This window comes from Anabrus simplex, chromosome 2 (assembly GCF_040414725.1).
Source record: "Anabrus simplex isolate iqAnaSimp1 chromosome 2, ASM4041472v1, whole genome shotgun sequence".
In the NCBI taxonomy this organism is placed as follows: domain Eukaryota; kingdom Metazoa; phylum Arthropoda; class Insecta; order Orthoptera; family Tettigoniidae; genus Anabrus; species Anabrus simplex.
Window position 1 is genome coordinate 1,150,395,262 of NC_090266.1, and position 17,739 is coordinate 1,150,413,000.

A 17,739-nucleotide genomic window follows, 5' to 3' on the forward strand; every position below is an offset into this window, starting at 1 on the left:
GCAAACACCTCAGCTTTCTTCTTCAAACGTCACCTAACCTAACCGTATATGTAGCCTATCGTGAAAACATATTTGAAAAGCATGTAGAGAAATAACCTCCTCGTGAAAAATTTACATGTAAACAGCCGTAACTAGACGCGACAAGACATGAAATATCCTCTGAAATCAGTGATGTACTCTGCCATATCTCGAGGTGTATCACATTCTTACTTAATTTCCGTATATAACATTAAAATTAAGATATCGTTTACTTCAGTCTTTATTTTTAACGTGTTAACAACTGCTATCGGTCACGTTATTTACGCATTTATTACGAAAAGGTGTTTTCCTCTTTCATTTCGAATTTTCTTTAGAGAACAGCAGTCAATGAGTATTACTAATAAACTCCAACATCGCCTTTGAATGTCAACGAGAGCGCTCGCAAATGAACAAAGTGAGAAAACTATACCGTACCGAAGATGATCGATAGCATTTTGTTGCAAACGTTTCAGTTTTCTTATTCAAACAGCGTCACGTATCCTAACTTAACCATACTATACGTATGATGAAAACACACTTCAAGCGCAAGTAGAGAAATTATACCTTTCTCGCTATAAATTTTCATAATAGCCTTTCCGTAATTTAACCAGATGCGACAAAATATAAACTAACTTTTGAAATCAATTAAGCACTCTGCCATATCTCAAGGTGTATCCCATTCTTACTTAATTGCAGTATTTAGCCTCAAAAGTAAGCGGTCGTTTAGTCAGCCTTAATTTTAACGAGTTAACAACCATTATCGGACACGTTATTTACGCATTTATTACAAAAATATATTCTCTTTCATTTCAAATTTTCTTTACGGAACAACTGTCGACGGATATTACTAATCAACTCCGAGATCGCCTTCGAATGTCGACAAGAGAAATCGCTAGTGCACATAGCGAGGAAACGATGCCGAAGGTAATCGATCGCATGCAATATCATCGCTGGGGTGCATAAATATCCGTAACGGAAAAAATCGTGCGCGCTTAATCGCTCGTAATAACGGATGCGCCAGTGATAGGGTTGTCGCTGTAACCGAAGGACGATACACAGTTTAATATAGGAATTTTAAAGGGACAGAAAAATGTTGTCGCTATAACGGAGTTCTCGTTATATGCCGTACGCGCTATAGCGGACTTTTACTGTAACTGGTTTCCTAATAACAATTTTGAAAGAAAAAACACATCAAAAGGAGTGAAAATTGTTATTGTTTGTACATACCTACAAATAATACACATTTTTTAGAACAGGACGTATTATCTTGTAGAACAGTATGTACACTTGCACAGCTTGATACAAAGTACAATACAAAACAAACAAAACGTGCGAGTTAGTGCTCGTGTAAACTTAAACCGAGTCGTTCTCGCCTGTCTCTGTGCACCCTCGTCTCTCTCCTCTGCATGCAAGAAAATGCAAGTCACATGGTGCTGATCTGTCGTTCTATTATCTACATACCAAACAATACCAGCATTATTACCCCTGCAGAATAGCTGTTTTACCTCCAGGTTCGACACCCATACGGAATCAAGAGCAGAAGTATTTTGCCAGTCAAATACTGTAACATCAGTTAAGAATATGACTAAAATTTAAGTCCTTAGAGTAGAAGTTTGCTGGAAATATTGTACCAGTCAAATAACGTCAGGTGGAACATAACCCAAATTGAAGTGAGAGTGGTATGCGAGCAAATACAGTAGCCTGATTCTTGGTTTTGATACCAAACAGGGCAAGTAATGGCCAAATTTAAGTTCAGTTTAATTATTTTTCTGTTTGTTGCAAACATCTAAAGAAAACACCTGGGTGAAATTACATGAAACTTAGTATTTACATTACGAGTAACAACAACTATGAGCTTACCCGTGCATTCTGAGATTCACATTAAATGCTAGAGGGGTTAAGATAAAAGTCTGAACACAAAGACAACAAAAAATCCCCACTATCTCCCTTAACCTCTTAATTGGGCATGACGTATATACTTGTACGCTGAATGTTACAGGGTAAAGGGTATGACAAATATATACGTACTCGTCTTTTACGGCGAATATCTCCTGGGTATGACAAGCTATTTTGCTGCGTCGTGTATTGTCGTCTTAATTGATGTTTTTCCCGCATGATGGCAGCAAATACCACATGTCACGCTTCTTGAAGCTTATTTGCTTTTATTTTACAACTGTGCGGTGCTACTTGTCCACAGTAGGCCAAATATGGCAGCATCTAGTTCAAAGCATAAGTTGGAAACGCTCGAAGAAGATGAGATTATTCAACACTTAGAGAATGATTGTGACGATTTGTCTTCTCAGAAATCCAAAGATGAGTGGTTTGATACAGATGAAGGCAAGTCTGATAGTGAAAGTGGTTCAGAGAATGAGAATGAAGAACAAGGTGAACAACATGACGAATCGGATGAAGGCGAAGTGCTAGACATGTTTCAACCTTTCCCGCCGCGTGGTGTTTCACGCCAGAAATTTGTATTTTCTGGTGCTAATGGTGTAAATGTGGACTTCGAAGATGAATCCAATGTGTTGGAATATTTTGAACAGTTCATAGGTAATGACATGTTTCAACTTATTGCCGAACAGACCATTGGCTCCTGGTAACTAAATGCTCTTGTCTGTGGTGCTCCTTCTCCTGTCAGCAAGCGACTATGTTAGTGTAACAATGCTTCATTTCGTTCCCAGTAGCACAGCAGTAGATACCCCCTCCACAACCTTCCATTCCCCTCCTTTCACCACCAAGCTCATGGATTTGTGCAGGTTTGTGCCATCAGGACTATTATGCATGCCCAGTTCTCGAACAACCTCCTTGCCCACTGATGGGCTGCAACTTCTTCTGGCACAGGGATAACAGAAAGTTCTTACTACTACCTAGTTGGGTATACAAATTGAAAAGTACAGAACTGTGTATCAACAACTTATATGGCTCTTAGGGCCTCTACTACGACAGCCAGATAACAGTGCGGTTTAAATTTATGCGGCAGTTTGCTCATTTATCTGGAAGTTATGTTGAAAATGCGTACTACGACTTTCGTTTATGTGCAGTCTGGGAGAATATTCTAGAGTTTAGCTTTGCCGAAGTTGCAGAGGCAGTTAACGCTCTTATCTGGGACTTTGCTTATCGGGGATGCTACTGTAAGAATCAAGATGGCTACACATCAAGATTAATCTACATCTGCATGATGCTATACGAAAAATACGTTGTTATAATGCAATCTATGTATAAATTTATAAAATATATCATGCTTCCTGTCCAATTTCACAGAATTTTTAAAGATTTCCCAAGCTAACAAGTTGTTGCTACTGACAATATGAGTTGCACGCAAGCAATTTACTAGCAAGCTTCTTAGGTAGCTGAAGTCGTTACGGTAACATAGTTTGGCGCTGCTATGTAGTTATTTATGGGTCCGAGTCCCAATAATCCAATTTTTTTTTTACCTTCTAAATGTTAGTCCGTAGGGTACACATTACCTAATCATTAGAACGCACGTTAAAAGCTTGAATTCTATTCCAAATCTATCCGCAATGCACGTATGGAGTAAAGGTATATGATATTGTTCATGGTGATCCATCTGTCGAATGAGAACATTAAGGAGGTTACATTTCTTTGACTTCATAACGTGCTATTAAGTATTTACACTAAAGTGAAATAAATGCTTGCCAGTTACTATTCTAACACTGTTTTGGAAAATAGAAACTAACTACTTATTAAATTAGCAACAATAAATTGAGATAATAATTAAATTAATGATCCTACGCAGCATACAGTGGCATTAATTACGAATATAAACTTTACTTTCGCTATAACGCGCATCCTCGTAAATAGTATTAAACAAAAAACAAAAGTACCATGTGGTAGGAATTATTTGATTGATAAGATACATAACCTGCGTCTTAACTTTTGCGTCCAGGTTACATTTTCAGTCTTTTTCATTTTCTACAATCATTTCTGAGTTTCGTTAGAGTTAATTAATTTTAACATTTCTTCGTATATGTAGATTTCAGTCCTAATTCTGTTTTTGACCTGAACTTCACATTATAGCTTAATAAGAGTCTGATACTGGACTCTAGTAATACAATTTCAAAAGGAATAGGGCTGAACAAATGAAAACACCAGGGAACACGTATACCACCGCGCTAAATTTCACTATATTTTTCAGTAACCTTATTACCAACGCAATAAAAATGTTACTACATCTTCCGCATAACAATACTGTCATTAAAATCCGTTGGTAGTATGCAAAAAAATATTTAACTTCTAGTTTGCAAAACTGCAGCCTACATATCTGGCTGTTTATCTGACAGTCGTAGTACAGGCCCTTAGAGTTACTTTCGTGTACTGCACAAGTTAGTCAAAGCAATTTCACACCTTTGAGTATATTCTGGAGAATATTGATGAAGGTGTATTAGAATAACTCATGTACAAAGAAGAATTCCAGAATTCTGAACAGAAAAACAAAACAAAACACTTAATATTACTCATGTACAAATTTATCAAAATAGGACTATAATGTAGCATAATTTATTATTTCATATTTCTCACTAAAACCGTCTCTCTAATTATTGTAGAAAGGTTCTTCTCTGAATTACCTGTACACTGATGTTATTACGAATATTATCTGGGACTGTGGCCAGCACAGTAGTAAAGCAACGGAGGAGTCCAAGACAGGCCAAACGTTGTAAATCTGAACTATCACTTCCCATTGTAAAGGGGTCCACTAAGTACACTACAATCGCAGGTGGTTCCAAGTCTTCATCATCATGACTTGTGTCACTGGAACCTCCAAGGGAGCCTCCCAACAGTAAAGGATCACGTCCACCAGAATTTCCATCAACATCTAAACAGAAGAGTTGCACAATGAACTTTTAGGATAACTTCCCCATTCTCTCCAAATTTTAGAGTTCTACACTGTATTGGGGTACCAAGTTTCAGCTTTTCTCACTAAGGCTCAGACCACCAAAATTATCTTAAAAATTACTTAAACTTTAAGCCTAAGGCAGTTTTGTAGTTAAAGAACAGCCCCACTATACACAAATACAATATGTAGACAAATTGTAAATTGCACATTATCAGAAATTCTTTCACAGCATACAGACATCTGAGAACAATAAAACAGTGAAGTGTCATATTTTCTTCCACAAAGGAAAATTACATGTACCATTAGTTATTTGCAGGCAAATATATAAGAGCCTACTTTCTGTGGATCTCTGACCATTTCAAGTAACATTTATATTAATAAATTCTTAGAAGATAAATATAATACACTTCAATACTTTTCATTCTGATGCCTCACAATTGTTTTCTTACTTGTACTTGCTTTTGTACATCTGTTCTTATTTTCAGTATTGGACAAGTCAGATAAGACTAATACAATGGAAATTTCACTTATAAACCATAGATTCAATCTTGTAATTTCTAAGTCATGATTATTGTCTGTATCAGCCTGGACTGTCTGGGTAGTAACTAAATTTTTATAATATAAAAACTGATCAAACAGGGTTATGTTCAAAAATACACCAACATACAGATTCCCATATCTATACAGTTTCATCATAACTGTTATGATTTTAAGTGTCTAGTTTGAAACCCTCAGTGAAGAGATGGGGTACTGAGCGAGTTGGCCATGTGGTTAAGGCCACGCAGCTGTGAGCTTGCATTTAGGAGATAGTGGCTTCGAAACCCACCGTCGGCAGCCCTGAAGATCTTTTTCCATGATTTCCCATTTTCACACCAGACAAATGTGGGGCTGTACTTTAATTAATGCCAAGGCCACTACCTAAGGGTGACCAGATTTTCAGAAAGAAAAAAAAAAAAAAAACATTTCAAGATTGTCTTGACTAAAAGAAGGGACCAAATGGGATATGTGCCATTAAAATTTAGCAGCACCCAATTAGAATATAGCATATCTGAATAAGTTACTTCCCACTTGAAACAAAGAACTGAAGTGTATTATTCACTTTTGATATTTTTAAGGTTTTAACAGTGTTTCAAACCAAGCTTGATAGCTGCAGTCGCTTAAGTGCGGCCAGTATCCAGTAATTGGGAGATAGTGGGTTTGAACCCCACTGCCGGCAGCCCTGAAGATGGTTTTCCGTGATTTCCCATTTTCACACCAGGCAAATGCTGGGGCTGTACCTTAATTAAGGCCACGGCTGCTTCCTTCCCATTTATAGGCCTTTCCTATCCCATCGTCGCCATTAAGACATATCTGTGTCGGTGCGACGTAAAGGAAAAAACAACAACCCAGTGTTTTTGTTCCAAAATATACCACTTAGATGTATTATGAACTATAAACATTGATATATTTACCTTATAACATGACAACTTGTAGAAATACAGTGGGATTGATCATATAACTGAGGATTGCACCACCACTTATGATCATCATTCACATACTTTCCTGAAGAAACTATTTCCTCCAAACGTTTCCGATCTTTCAGCGTGACATTTTTACCATTTGTTGTCAGGAAAGCTGATACAGCTGTGCCGCCTCACGTTGCAGCATCAAGTTTTGCGACTTGGAGAACACGCTTTTGTGGGGGTTTTCTTGCTACGTCTATATGTTAAATTAGCTCTGAGGCTTCATAATTGTTCATAAATGTTTTTTATGTATAGTACTGTATGTTTATGTTAAATGTTTAGAATTTTGAATTCATAATTGTTCGCAAATATTTTATATATTGTATTGTACCTATTGTGTGGTTATTTCATTAAAATTTTGAAGTAGATTATTCGGGATTTTTGCTTATTCGGACACCCGCTAGTTCCAATTGGTCCAGATAATACAATTTCTACTGTAGTTGTCACTCACGCAGTGTAAAGATATTTGATTTTGGAATATGACTTACTTAACACACAATCGGCAGCAGAGCCTTCCACGTATTTAACATTTTTGCAACTACTGCAGTCATGCCATTATTAAAAAAGCGTCAAAATGGAACCAGAATTAATAAAAAGGGACAATTTAGCATCCCATTTGAGTTTCATGGGGGCAGCAATCCGTCGTCATATGCTACACTCCCAATCCCAACCGTCTGCCATCCTTCTGTCGCCAAAAACCTTCGATGTGTTAGTGCAACGTGAAACATGTACCAAAAAATAAATTAGGTACCCTTAGGATCGATCTCCTTTACTTAACTAGCACTGAGGAAGCTTACCTTGAAATCATTAACTATAGAGTCTAACCATCATATAGGTGGTATGAGAGGGATAACAAATTAATTTTTTGCCCGACTGTAAACGTGGTTGATTATAATTTTGGAGAATAACAACATGCAATAGGGTAACTTATAAAATTAATACAAAATATCTAAAATTGATGAAATTTAAATGCACTTGAAATCAAGGCAAAAAAGACCCATAATGCATGGACCAACACTGTTTATATTTACTGTCGTGGAAAAAAGGTATTAATATTAATAAGTTAATAAAAAGTTTATCATTTGTCCTACCTAGAAACAAGCTATACCAAAATTTAGCTACTGTATTTTGTTCTACATTTAATTAAGAGGAGTAGAGACTTTAATTGTATTAAGTTAAAATATGAACACAGGTTGACAAAAAGAAGGCTTTTATATTTCCAACGGATCGCTGACATAGAAAATTCATGACTTTAAAAGTATTGATCTGATAGTTACCAAACTTTAATACGACTTAAAGTAACTTATTGTTGATCTGTATACCAAGTTTTAAGTTCCATCTGATATTTGTGAAAAAGGTTCTCGTAAATTTGGCGAAACAAATTTTCTCATTACAGGGTGATGATCACAGCCATAAAAAAGTCCAGCTTGTTACAAAGCTCATGAGAATGTCAAGCTGAAATTAAAACTGTGTTTTGCCTCATGCAATTGTTGATTTTATACTGATTTATATTTAACTGGGTGGTTGTGTGAGAAGAAAGGAGTGTACCAGCCAAGCAGTGGTACCCAGTTAGTCTGTTTGCCATGCCAACTGAATTCTGTCACTGCTCTGTATCAGCTTTTCAGTCATTTAGAGCTACTTTGCAATGCAGTGTTTGTGGAGTGACAAAGTGGAATAAGGGAATAACATGCTAGATGACGAAGAGTGGTATTTCCCCCCATCACCGAGAACTTTAAATACAAGACGTTTCAAATGTTGAAAGCATCCCACCATTGCTACTGATACCTTGAAGAGAGGAGACACTTCGAATAAGCCCTATCACCTAGCCCCGAATTAAGATAAATTTCAATGACCTGGCCAGTAATCCAACCTGGGGCCCTTGTATCCAAAAACAAACATGCTCACCGTTCAGCTATGGAGTCTGACAAAGAGTAAAGAATTTTTTGGAACACACTGTAAGGTTTTAAACTTTTCCTGCACAGGAAAAGCCAACGATGAAGGATAAACACACAACCTTTACATTCCTTTCAGAACAGAATAGTGAAGATTCTCACAAAACCTATCTTTGTGCCTGCAATTCTCATTGTTCACACATCGATTGAAGATGCCAACCAAACCACAGTTATCGGTAGGAGAATTTTTCACAGTCATCAGTGCAATATGTTTTATTCCAAACGAGAGTGAAAAGAGCAATAATAAGAGGTATCCGGTTTACCAGAAAGTTTGCAAGAAATCTGCTTCATTTCCCGTATCATATAGAATTTACATTAAATCAATAAAAGTAAACTTCCACCTGTTTGATACTATATATTTGCTTTAAGCATATTAATTATAACATGTTTCATTCATTAGGAACGTCTTCAGCTATATAACATCGCTTAGGTGAAATTACAGAGAATTTTCTTCTTCTCAAAAAACCACCTTAAAATAGTACCTTTGTTATGCTTAAAACAAAACTAATTTCAAAAAGATAAAATTAATTACAAAATGTGGGGAGGGTTGAGTGGGGTGGTAAAATGAGAAGGGAAGATGGATCTACTTATGTTCTAACCTAATTTAAAACAATTTCCTGTTTACTTAAATATATGTTAAAAGTATTCGTTAGTTTACTGTATACTAACAATTTCTTTTTGGATATCACCCCGTAATAAGAAAAAGTTGTTTCAGAAAATTTATAAGAACCTTTTTTCACAACTAGCAAATGAAATTAAAACTTGGTATACAGATCAACAATTTCCTGTAAGTCATATTGAAGTTTGCTATTGATCAGATCAATACTTTTTAAGTTACAAATTTTTCTAAGTGAGCGCTCCATTGGAAATTGAAAAAATACCAGCACTTTGTTTGTTCAACCTACAAAAAAATTTTAACTGTGTACAATCAAAATCTCTACTCTACATAATTAAATGTAGAATAAAATAAGCTAAATTTTGGTGCAGCTTGTTTCTATGTGGGACAAAAACTTTGTAGTAACGTATTGATTCGGGTGCCTATACTTTTTTTCACGACAGTACATCACTCTGCATCTGTGGTGTGAGAAACAACAGTATTAAGAAACAAGGCAGGAACATAAGAATTCCAAGTCAATGGATCTATTGAACAGAATAAACAAAAATATTTTTTACAAATTTTTCTGTATGAGAAATGCTCACAATCTAAAGAAACTGTAAGATGGCATTAGGCATTGTTAAATATGATACATGGATGGCAGTCTTGATGTTAAAGACTAACTTACGATGAAGCCATACGTAGGAGTTAGCTAATATGAAACTGAATATGCCAAATAAATAAAGCGTGACTAGGAGACTGAATGAAAATGAAAACCTACAACCTGTTTTCCAGTCAATGACCGGGTCAGGTATGGGATGAATGAAGCCCCTAACTTGTGGCGAGTATATGAATTGTGCCGGCTGCCGAGGCCTGTCGCACTCCTCTCGGGCAATGATTAATGACTGACAGATGAAATGAAATGATAGTGGAGAGTGTTGCTGGAATGAAATATGACAGGGAAAACCAGAGTACCCAGAGAAAAACCTGTCCCGCCTCCGCTTTGTCCAGGAAATCTCACATGGAGTGATCAGGATTTGAACAACGGTATCTAGCGGTGAGAGGCTGGCGCGCTACCGCCTAAGCCACGGATGCTCTCGTGATTAGGAGACTAACCCTTTAAAAACAAACTTTTATTTTAAGAGTAGAATAATATTTATCATTTTTCTGTAAGGTTTATGGAAAGGAAATAACACTGAAATAGTTCAATGTCATTTTTTGAATCTTTTCTTTATGTTGATAACATATGACAACCAATACCAGTAAATATGCCTCTGAACACCATACTTGCAAGGGGAGGCCATAAAATAAATATAATGAAATCTGACTGAAGCGGCATCAAGTAAGTTGGTATTCAATTATATAAAATAACGTGTCATCTTCTAAGTCTCGTGTTTCAAATGCTTGCCGCGCAGGATGTTTAGCACTGCGCATAGAGCAGTATGCATTGTGGTCCCTGATTATATGAAGTACCGCTACATTCATTCCTTGCACAATAAGGGGAACTACTTTGAAGGCAGCACATAATTTTGTACCACTGCTATTACTTGATGCTAGTTTTGTCACATTTCACGATATTGTTATGTGCCAGCCCCTTTCGGTACCTTCTGGAAGGAGTTAGTGAGCCAGACAACTGGGAATCTCCCACCTGGCATTTCCGTGTGTTGTTCTTGTCGGCTGGTTTACCTTTCAGTTTCTGGGAGATCCAATGAGAATGTTCCATCTCTTAGCCATGTCGCGAATATTTTGGTACACATCACCCAAGCTATAAAAAGGAAGGCTAGCCGTAGACAGTCTGTCAGTGTTGGACTTCGTGGTGAAGTCAGTGTTAGAGTCAATGTGGGACTCGGTGCTGGAGTCGGAGTTGGATTTGGTGTGTTGGGGTTCAGTGGTTGGGCTGAGGGCAAAAAAGGTGTTGACTGTCGCTAGTTTTCCACCACGGTCTGAACGAGGAGTTGTGGCTGTTGTCGCATCGGAGAGACAAGTGAGTAGCTGGACTGAAGATAGCGAATGGAACGGAATGTACTACCTGAGAGTACTGTGTGTTTGTGTACTTCTATGGACCGAGGATCGTCATAGAGTCAGTGATCGGAACAGCTATCGTGAGTATAATTGAAACAGCGCTAATGGTCGCTCTGTGAGTACTGCCCTTCTGTTTAGCACTGTTGAACTTTTGCTGTTTAGTTGTTCACTGCAGGTGACTGAGGAATCAAACCAAGAAACTGTCGTCGTGTGTTGCACGGAGGTTAGCCTGTATTCAAACCTAGCTGCATGCAGTTTCTGTGTAGGGTGACTGGACTTACAGAAGTGAAAGTAAGGTGAGCTAGTGAATAGGATTATAGTCATCCTCAGGTAATAAGAACGGGCCAAACCAACTCCTGTGTAAAGAGACAGCAATTAGTATGTGTGGCCATTAAGAGCTGAATAGAATTGTTTGCATATGTATGTGTGTGTGCATTTACTGGGTCATCCCTAAATAAATTAGAGTAATTCGTAACAATAGCTACTTGTTTACCTGCCCTTGTTAGTGATATGATTTCTATTTTCTTCACAAATCAGCTTTTAATAAAACAAATAAAATACCAAACTGCAGGACTGGGTGGCTCAGACGGTACACTGCTGACCTTCCGAGCCTAAGCTGGGACGTAAAACCAATAATATACCCACAGTAAAGAATTCCTGAACTGTAGCTCAATGTAAAATGATCTAGAATCTTCCTATTCATCAAAAGATGTAATGTTAAATTCATAAGTTCATCGCCATAAAACCTATCGGTGTTGGTGCTATGTAAAGCCAATTGTAAAAAAAAAAATTCCTAAGTGCAGTGAACCACAAGACAATGTTGAAAATAAAAATGTTATAGCCCATGTAAAAAGTTGCAATAGGTCATAAAATTCCCTCCTGAGGAACAGAGGTCGATTTCTACAACCTATACTGCAGATATTTTACACCACGAGTCTATGGGAAAGTGGACGTCATTCAGGAGAATAAGGAAAATTGGGCTAGACTTGATTTCTGACTTGTATAAAATAAGGTAAAAGAATGTTAGCTAGCCAATAAAAGGGGTATGGTAAAGTCACTTAGAGCTGAAAGGCTTGCACTGTGGGATGTTAATAGATACAACAGTCCAGGATGAAAATACACGCGTTGTTTTAATGATATGGTTATGTCCTGTGGGAGAGATTCATTATCAAAGCAATAACTGTAAGGGATAACTGGCTATAATTTTATGACAATAATTTCAAGAACAACAAGAGATGAATAATATATTTTTTCTAATTTTAATATTTCAGCAAATTACAAGTTTGTATGAGAAACACTTACCGTGATCAGATTTTGGTGTGGAGGGAGCCTTCTCGGGAATCTGCCCTTGGTTGCTCTCTGGTGTTGATGGGGGAGGCATAGGGGACGGCATAGGTGGATCAATGGTGGACCGAGGAGTTTGAGCTCCTTCTGGGGGATCAAGCAATGTTTTGTCCAGTGGAACTTGAGTCAGATGGGGAGCCAGGTGATGACGGCATACCTGTAAGCGGAAATAATACTACATTCATAGGAATTAGTCATTCATCGCTTAGTGGTAATGAATTATAGAAATGCAACTTGTGAGAAAACAGTTTTTGCCTCCCTTTTTCGGTCAGCAAAGAAAAATACAAATACACAAATTAGATGGAAAGGAGTGAGGTTTCTTTTCAACTACCCATGAGTAAAAAAAAAAAAAATCTTATGTATAGCTGAGACGGGCAACGCGTACCCAGTGGCATTCAAACAGTTCGGCAAACGTTTCATCTCCCTGGCCACTCACTTGCCTAGCAGGGGGTGATTTATGACGGCAGTGGGCTTTAAAACGGAAGTTCGCATTCTCCTTCAGAAATCCTCACAGCTCTGTTGCCAATGCACCTCTTATTAAATAGACGTCAGTCTTTTTTTCAGCTCAGACAATTCACACTTGCTTTGTTTGCTCTTTGCAAGTTTTGGATTATTTCTTTGCTTCGTTAATTAATATTTGTGAAGTGTGTTGCTTTTCACTTCACTTCATGCAGTAATGTGGAGACCGTGGGAATCACACCTGGAAATTATACAACCGGGGAGAATGACCAGTACCTCGCCCAGGCGGCCTCACCTGCTATGCTGAACAGGGGCCTTGGTGGGGGATGGGAAGATTGGAAGGGATAGGCAAGGAAGGGGGAAGGAAGCGGCCGTGGCCCTAAGTTAGGTACCATCCCGGCATTTGCCTGGAGGAGAAGAGGGAAAAACACGGAAAACCACTTCCAGGATGGCTGAGGTGGGAATCGAACCCACCTCTACTCAGTTGACCTCCCAAGGCTGAGAGGACCCCGTTCCAGCCCTTGTACCACTTTTCAAATTTCGTGGCAGGGCCGGGAAATGAATGCGGGCCTCCGGGGGTGGCAGCTAATCACACTAACCCCTACACTACAGAGGAGGACAATTATTATTATTATTATTATTATTATTATTATTATTATTATTATTATTATTATTATTATTATTATTCCAGTCCCTAGTTCGTGATTTTACTTTTCCTTTGCCGGGCGAGTTGGCTGTGCGGTTAGGGGCACGCAGCTGTGAGCTTGCATCGGGGAGATAATGGGTTCAAGCCCCAATGTCGGTAGCTTTGAAGATGGTTCTCCATGGTTTCCCATTTTCACACCAGGCAAATGCTGGGGAAGTACCTTAATTAAGGCTACGGGCACTTCCTTCCCACTCCTAGGCCTTTCCTAGCCCATCGTCGCCATAACACCTATCTGTGACGGTGCGACATAAAACAAGTTGTAAATAATTGTTGTACTTTTCCTTTCTTTACTGAAAGCGAGACACTGATATTAGCAGCATAAAATGAATATTTTAATAGGCCTACTTTGGTATCAATTTAAGTTTAGTCTTTGTCGAGCTTATTTGCCAATTCCTGCTTCCTGTTTTTCTTTCTTTCAACATCTGCGACGACCGCACGCGTTAACCACGAAACAAATTATTCTGTGATATTGGTTTGTGCTGTGGTTCATGATCAAGTTTTTACATTTATATTTTGACTTTAGAATAAATCAAATGTTAACATGTTTAAATAATCAACGCAAAATATGACAACCTTGCTTTTGACAGCGCTCACTTGCCTTTTAAACAACATGCGCCCCTTGTGTCCGGAGGAAAGAAACCGACTGACAACCCTCATTATCACTAGGGCGGGCAGACTGACAACCCTCATTATTACCAGGGTGGGCCAAGTTTTGAGATCAGAGGATACTGCGTGGGTATGCGTTGAGCGTCAGGACTATATACATAGCCTCTGGCTTATCCTATCTATTAAAGGATATACAGTGCCGAATATAGGCGATTTCACGGGCTTCAGAATAAAATTTCAGCAAAAAAGAAAAAAATGTAACATTCTAAACAGAGATGTCTAACTGAACATGGGTACAACAGTTGCACATTGGAGAATTGTAGTTATACTGATGAATATTTCAAGGACGTCGCCCAACCGATGGCATGGTACCATTTACTATGCTTTACCACGTCCAGCCACATACCAGACGATATCGTGTGCGCCAGGAAGGTAGAAGGTTGATTATTTTGGGACTTCACGAGACGGAATGGACATATCGACAGACTGCTGCACACACTGATCATGATGCATCCATAGTGTGGTGATGTTTTCAACAGTGGTCGCTTGAATGGGTCCACACCCGTAGACCAGGTTCAGGACGGCCTCGTAATACAAATGTACATCAAGATTACCATATTGTAAGGGTATCACTGACAGACCATAATGCATCCACAGCAGAGATCAAAGCAAATGTGGCACCAGGTATGCACACGTACCATTGCGAACCATCTACTTAAAGCAGGACAATGAACAAATGTGCCTTAGGACCAGCTTCTGTCACATCACCATCGTGCGTATCTCCTGTGGTGTTTGGCAAGGATCACCTGGAGAATGGAATGGGGCTCTGTTGTGTTTAGTGATGAGAGCAGGTTTTGTCTTCATGCAAGGAATGACTGTTTATGTGAGCATGATCTTCCACTGTATTCGCCCAAACTCCTGGCATTATGGCATGATTTGGAATAGGCTACAATTCCTGTTCACCTTGGTGTTTGTGGAGGATCCATTCAACAGTGTCCCCTGCATCCAGGAAATTGTTCAAACTGTCTTGCTGTCATTTCTACATCAGCAAGGTGACCTACCGTTTCGGAAGGATACTGCTCATTCACACACTGCTGCTGCTACTAAGCAACATGCTCTTTGACAACTCCACTGGCCAGCAAAATCCCCAGACCTCTCTCCCACTGATCATATTTGGGACATGATGGCACAATGCCCGACCCACTCTGTACACCCAACTACTAAAATTGCACAATTGCAACAACAGGAGCAAGGTGCTTGGAACACAATATCATAGGATGATATAAGTCACTTATACAATTGTCTACATAGGAGAATACAAGGCTGTGTGGCTGCCCAAGAGAGGTACACTCTATACTGATGTGGCGGGCGCTAAGCACCTTCAGTATTTGGGTCTATTGCTTGGCCTGTATTGTTGATCATGTGATGTCATCAAGCATATTATTTCTACGTTGTCCAGCTCCATGGCTAAGTGGTTAGCGTGCTGGCCTTTGTACACAGGGGTCCCGGGTTCGATTCCTGGCAGGATCGGGAATTTTAATCATAATTGGTTAATTTCTCTGGCATGGGGGATGGGTGTATGTCGTCTTCATCATCATTTCATCCTCATCACGACGCACAGGTCACCCATGGGCGTCGAATTAAAGACCTGCACCTGGCGAGCCAAACATGTCATCGGACACTCCCGGCACTAAAAGCCATACGCCATTTCATTTTATTTCTACGTTGAATCATGAATAAAGTGATTGAATGATCAGCTTATCGACCTTCGGTGGAGAGGGCTCCGGGGTCAATTCTCTGCCAAGTCGGAGATTTTAACTGCATGTGATCCGTTGCAAGGAAGGAACCTAAATTCAGATTATCCATTTTTGAGATTTTTTGTGGTTCTATAATTGACATAAGATAATGAGCATTTAAAAAAAGAGTACACGCTTCAAGGTGCAATAATTCAGAAGACTGTTGCTGTTGCTATTAAGAAAACTGTATTTTGAAAAGAAAAAACTACAAAACAATTACAGCACTAATTTTCTTACCAACTGTACGAAGTTTTCATGACATCAACTGGCTAAGACTCAAACTGCTCTGTAACTTAGTTTGTTAAGCAGACCCATAGGTACCGCAAATCAAATCATAGAAATGCAATTTTTAAACTCCAGACACTTTAGTTCAGCTCTGCTGTAAAGTATCCATTGTCAACTTTGGGTCCCTTTCCATGCGGGTGTTAAGTGTTCATCTTAATACATATCTGTCCATTTTCACACAAAATACCACACTACCAACTGCTACAGAATAGTGAATACAACCCTCTACACAGGGCTGGTGTCAGGAAGGGCATCCGGCTGTGAAACAAGGCTGAATTCACATCCTGCGATCACAGTAAACTGGAAAAGGGGAGGAGGAGAAGCAGAAGAAAACTAATCTGCTAGGGAAGAATGCTAATGGATAGACCATGTGCGATTCGAGGGATCTTATGGTTGTTAACTCTGTGCACATCTATCAATCTCTATTCAAATATTGCTTGCAGTGAGCAATTACACATTTGTGTTTATGATTAGTACATGTGCTTATGAACTTAAAAAAGGGCTCTGTCATAACAGTTGCCTGGAGTGAGTGCGGAAACAGTGCGAGGGGGAATAATACATCGAGTCGTTTAACATCACAGTGATCTGAATTAACCTCCCTAACTAATCCCTGATTCTTTCACATGTTGAGCATCTTAGCATGCACAACTATGGCAGAAGTTAATTGCAGCAATAATTTATTTTGTCACTTAATTTTAGTTTTTTCTATGTTCCTCTTGCTAGAGTTCATATAAGAACTATCTTCTTTTAATTTGTTTTACAATGCACCAAAACAAAAAGGTCTCTTGTGCAACCATGGCCTTAAGTAAGGTAATGTTTGCCTGGTGTGTTGGTGTGAAAATGGGAAATTACAGAAAACCGTCTTCAGGATTGCTAAGAGAGCGGTTCAAATCCACTATCTCCCAAATGGAAACTGACAGATATGTGACCTGAACCACATAGCCAACTCGCTCTGTCGATGTAAGAAATCTATTATTCATTCACTAAGTCTAGCGACAACTCAATGGCTCCAATATTTTTATTTATTAATCTGCCTGCAATTATAAGTGAGTACAAGAATCCAGAATACTACAACAGTATATAAATAAACAACCAACAATGGTTATGAATAAAAGAAGTGAAATATAATCATGAGAAAGATTTGTGATTGGCAGCACAGTGAATATGATAAAATGAGAATGCATGTAGATGATGTCTCGACATCCTTATTGATCTCTTCAATGTTGTGAGGGCAACAGCATGGACGATATCTTTGTTGATTCCGAGCCTGTTGCGGAAGTTGACAAAGAAAGACATAATCGTGCCCCGGGCTCTGACCATAAGCCCCCCATCTTCAAGGTTCTTGAGTTAACAAATATTACAAAAGTAGAGGATTTTAAAATGATATGTAAAATTAAAACTGTGTTACTCCTGGACTGAGTGGCTCACAGTTTGAGGTGCTGGCCTTCTGAGCCCAGCTTGGCTGGTCGATCCTGGCTCAGTCCGGTGGTATTTAAAGGTGCTCAAATACGTCAGCCTCGTGTCTTTAGATTTACTGGCACGTAAAAGATCTCCTATAGTGTCTCCAAAAACCACAAAAAAGTAGTTAGTGGGACATAA

General features: G+C 38.8%; 1 protein-coding gene across 2 annotated transcripts in view; it reads right to left on the reverse strand.

Moving 5' to 3' along the window:
* skd (mediator complex subunit skuld) overlaps positions 1-17,739 on the reverse strand; it is an 888,725-nt gene that overhangs the window by 82,630 nt on the left and 788,356 nt on the right. For both annotated transcript variants that reach the window (XM_067142112.2, XM_067142111.2), the window contains 2 exons: positions 12,247-12,445; positions 4,605-4,852 (listed from right to left, as the gene is read on the reverse strand). In XM_067142112.2, coding sequence (XP_066998213.1) covers positions 4,605-4,852; positions 12,247-12,445 — 447 coding nt within the window. The remainder of the gene's footprint in view (positions 1-4,604; positions 4,853-12,246; positions 12,446-17,739) is intronic.